The sequence below is a fragment of the Penaeus vannamei genome, chromosome 2, assembly GCF_042767895.1.
Source record: "Penaeus vannamei isolate JL-2024 chromosome 2, ASM4276789v1, whole genome shotgun sequence".
NCBI lineage: Eukaryota > Metazoa > Arthropoda > Malacostraca > Decapoda > Penaeidae > Penaeus > Penaeus vannamei.
This window is the reverse complement of record NC_091550.1, coordinates 53,686,289-53,689,671: the sequence shown is the minus strand read 5'-3', so window position 1 is coordinate 53,689,671 and position 3,383 is coordinate 53,686,289. Positions and strand designations below refer to the sequence as shown.

The following is a 3,383-nucleotide window of genomic DNA, read 5'->3' as shown; positions in this document are numbered from 1 at the left end:
GGTGTCGCAGGATGGGAGACACCAACTGCGTCACCATCAGCCGCTACTGCGAGATTTCCGACCCGCCGTGTGAGGGGGACCTGGACATGCGCCTGTGCCAGGTAAGGATTCTCTATAATGGTATTAATAGTTACGATAATAATTACTTTGATTTGTTTTGGTGATATCCGGCTTGTATATGTGCATTTGCGTTTACGAATAAGCGTGAAAGCATGCGTTTTAGTATCTCAACACATCATGGAACGCTTTCTTGTGGCACAGATGTTGAGGGAAGAAAAGCTTCGTCCTCTTGAAGAGATCGTCCTGCCGACAGAAGAAGCTGCTGGTGAGTGCAAAATTCAAATAAACAATGTTCTCGATTATCATGCGATATTTTCCCCTCTGTTTGATATTAATTTGCTCTTACAATTGATTTCTCTTCTTTTTCTTTCTTCTCTATCTATCATCACCTCTCCCCTATCCTAGTGAGACGCTCAAGCGTGGAGGAGGCCGAGATTTTGGGAGAGGAATTCCTTGAAAAGGTCAACACTATCCTGCACCACCCCGACTGCCCTCAGTTCTACACCCGCGTCGGCGACCGGTGCCTGTCCGTTTTCTTCTTTGGAAAGGTGCGTTTCTCGTACTCACTGTTTGTGTTAATCAATGGACAGGGTGTGGCATCTTCCTCTCTCTTTCTCTTCTTTAGGTTTCCTGTTCAATCTCTTTTTCCTTCCTTTATCTATGCATATATGGCAATGTTTATGTACATCCTCCTACCACTTTCATGAGTGCCCCTTGCGCTCACTTCCAACTGCGTGGTTCCCCGCAGGTCAACTGGGGGGAAGCTCGCTCCTTCTGCAAGACGATTGGCGGCGACCTTCTCACCCTCCACGACGGCGCCGAGAAGTTCCACGAGCTCGTCCACCTCCTTCGCGAACACCGTGAGTTACTAGACGTGATAAGGAATGATGGCTGTTTTTTCGGTATCTCTCTTGTCCGCCTTGCTCTTCTGAAGGGTCTTTCATTTCGGGGATGTCTTTCATCCTTTGTTTTAGTTTTGGGTTGTAAACTCTATTTATTATTATTTTTTTTTTAGGAAGTGTACTCAAGAGTGACTACAGGAGTTTGTTTCTTTTGCACCGCTTTCTTTCTATTTATTATTATTTGTTTTATTTTATTTATTATTATTATTATTTTTGTACAGATATCACCACAGACTTCTGGGTGGGAGGAAGCTTGAGGAACGAGACGGAGGGCTGGTCATGGGTCGATGGTGCACACATGGAACTGGGCACCCCCTACTGGACCATCAGGTAAGAAGACCCTGTTACGACTAGCAGGAATCCTTATCCTCTGGGTCTGGCTCCTTTCTTTTTTTCTTTTCACTGTTTGCATTTAAAACATTATTTATCTATTAATTCACTGCTTGTTTTTCTCTCCTATTCGTATCACATTCTAAAATCAAAATAAAATTGATTGAATTAGGATTTGAGGCTCTTACCTGCTTCCAAAGTTGCTTCTCTCCTCTACTTCAAGGAATGTTTCAACCATCTTGCCTTTGGTAGAACATGCAATCTTTCATCTGCCTTAAAGGAAAAGCATAGATACAAAGATAAATAATAGAGTACATATATGAAATCGCAAAGGTGCTGTGGGCCACAAGCCCGTGTGTTTGACATTCCTGGATTAAACTGTGGATTAAATCCCTTGCTCCCCTCCCCTCCAGGTCTACCACCGACTGCCGACCTCGCACCTACTCAGTCGGAGTCAACTCTACTCGCGTGGCCAACGAGGGGGCCTGCTACCACTACCAGCAGGCGCCCCACACTCCCGCCGAAGGCCACTGCGCCGCCCTCAACTTCGAGAACTACTTCTACATGAGCGACGAGAAGTGCCTAGAGCTGAAGAGTCCCTTGTGCGTCCATCCTAAGAAGATTTAGGCGATCAGAAGCCACTTTCTGACCTGTGCTTCCATGCAGTTTTTCCCTTTTCCTTTTATTCTGTTGATTGTTGCCCTCCAATTAGTTTCCCGGAATTTCTGACTGTATTCCGATTAAATGCCACTTCCTATGTTATTTTTACTGTCAGCTGAATGCAAATAAAATACAAAACATTTTTTTCGTGATATCCTTCTTATATAACTACACTTGTTCTATATGCATTGCATGTGTGATTATCCAAAGATATACGTACAAATAACCATAATCAAATATGCTTTCGACGAACAAAATAATACATACAGACTTATACCAAGGTCAGCATGGATAGCTGCCTGTGGGTTGTTACATTACTCTATGTTAACAAACCCAGAATTTATTTGTTATATGAAACATGCATTTCCATATTTGGGATTTATTATATCATCACGAGTTACCGAGTTCTGCGAAATGACTACATTATTAAAAGTTTTATCGGGTTTTTTAAAACCCTAGACTAGTATCTTCGAAATCCCCGACCGAGAACGGTATCGTGGGTCGGTAATACCCCAATCACATCTTTGTTTGCGTTGTATCACATCATAGATGAAGTGTGTTGGAAGAAATTCTAAGAGTAAATTTCCAGGACAGGCCAGCATGATAGATTAAAAAAAGAAGAAAAAAAATATTTGTCCCCCTGAAAACATAATCTTGAGTGGGCAGTGACCTGGGGAACTATCCACGCCCATCATGATATATGCCTGTATGCACATATAATGTGCATTAGCAATTTGTGTGTTTCGTGATACACACACACACACACACACACACACACACACACACACACACACACACATATATATATATATATATATATATATATATATATATATATATATACATAGCAGCAGCAGCCCGCATCGGTCCACTGCAGGACGTAGGTTTTTCCTAGTCTTTTCCAACTTTTTCTGTCTTGCGTTTTTTGCTCTCCCCTGTTCTTGGCCCCCAAATTTCGTTATTTCGTTACGCCATCTCGTCATTATTCTGGCCCTTGGCCTCTTTATGTTATCTATAGTCCAATCTGTTACTTTCTTTGTCCATCTGTCGTCTTGTCTCTGACATATATGCCCTGCCTATTGTCATTTCTTCTTTTTGATGCTTCCGAGTATATATTCCACTTTTGTCAGTCCCCTGATCCACGTCGCCCTCATCCGATCTCTTAGGCTAATTCCCTGCATCAACTTTTCCATTCCTCTCTAGGCACTCATTAGTTTCCTCTCTAGTAATTTGGTTGCAGTCCATGTTTCTGTTTCAAAGTGTCAAGAGGTTGGAGGCGTAGAGTAGGTGGAATGAAAGGATTCTTGACTGGAGGGTTCATTAGGAGAAGTAAAGGTGTGATTCCACGAGAGACCCGGGCCCCGGGTGCCGAGGCGGAACGTTGACCTGCTCTGCGTCTGCTCTTGCTCTCCCCTGTTCTTGTTCTCCTGT

At 43.1% G+C, this 3,383-nt stretch overlaps 1 protein-coding gene across 1 annotated transcript in view; it reads left to right on the top strand.

Moving 5' to 3' along the window:
- Positions 1 to 2,095, top strand: part of LOC113800423 (uncharacterized) — a 5,210-nt gene extending 3,115 nt beyond the window's left edge. The window contains exons 3-8 of the mRNA XM_070135187.1: positions 1 to 101; positions 262 to 325; positions 466 to 608; positions 809 to 920; positions 1,184 to 1,292; positions 1,706 to 2,095. The exon at positions 1 to 101 is cut by the window's left edge and continues 37 nt beyond it. Of these exons, the coding sequence (XP_069991288.1) occupies positions 1 to 101; positions 262 to 325; positions 466 to 608; positions 809 to 920; positions 1,184 to 1,292; positions 1,706 to 1,919 (743 nt within the window). The 3' untranslated portion in view covers positions 1,920 to 2,095. The remainder of the gene's footprint in view (positions 102 to 261; positions 326 to 465; positions 609 to 808; positions 921 to 1,183; positions 1,293 to 1,705) is intronic.
- The last annotated feature ends 1,288 nt before the right edge of the window (positions 2,096 to 3,383 follow it).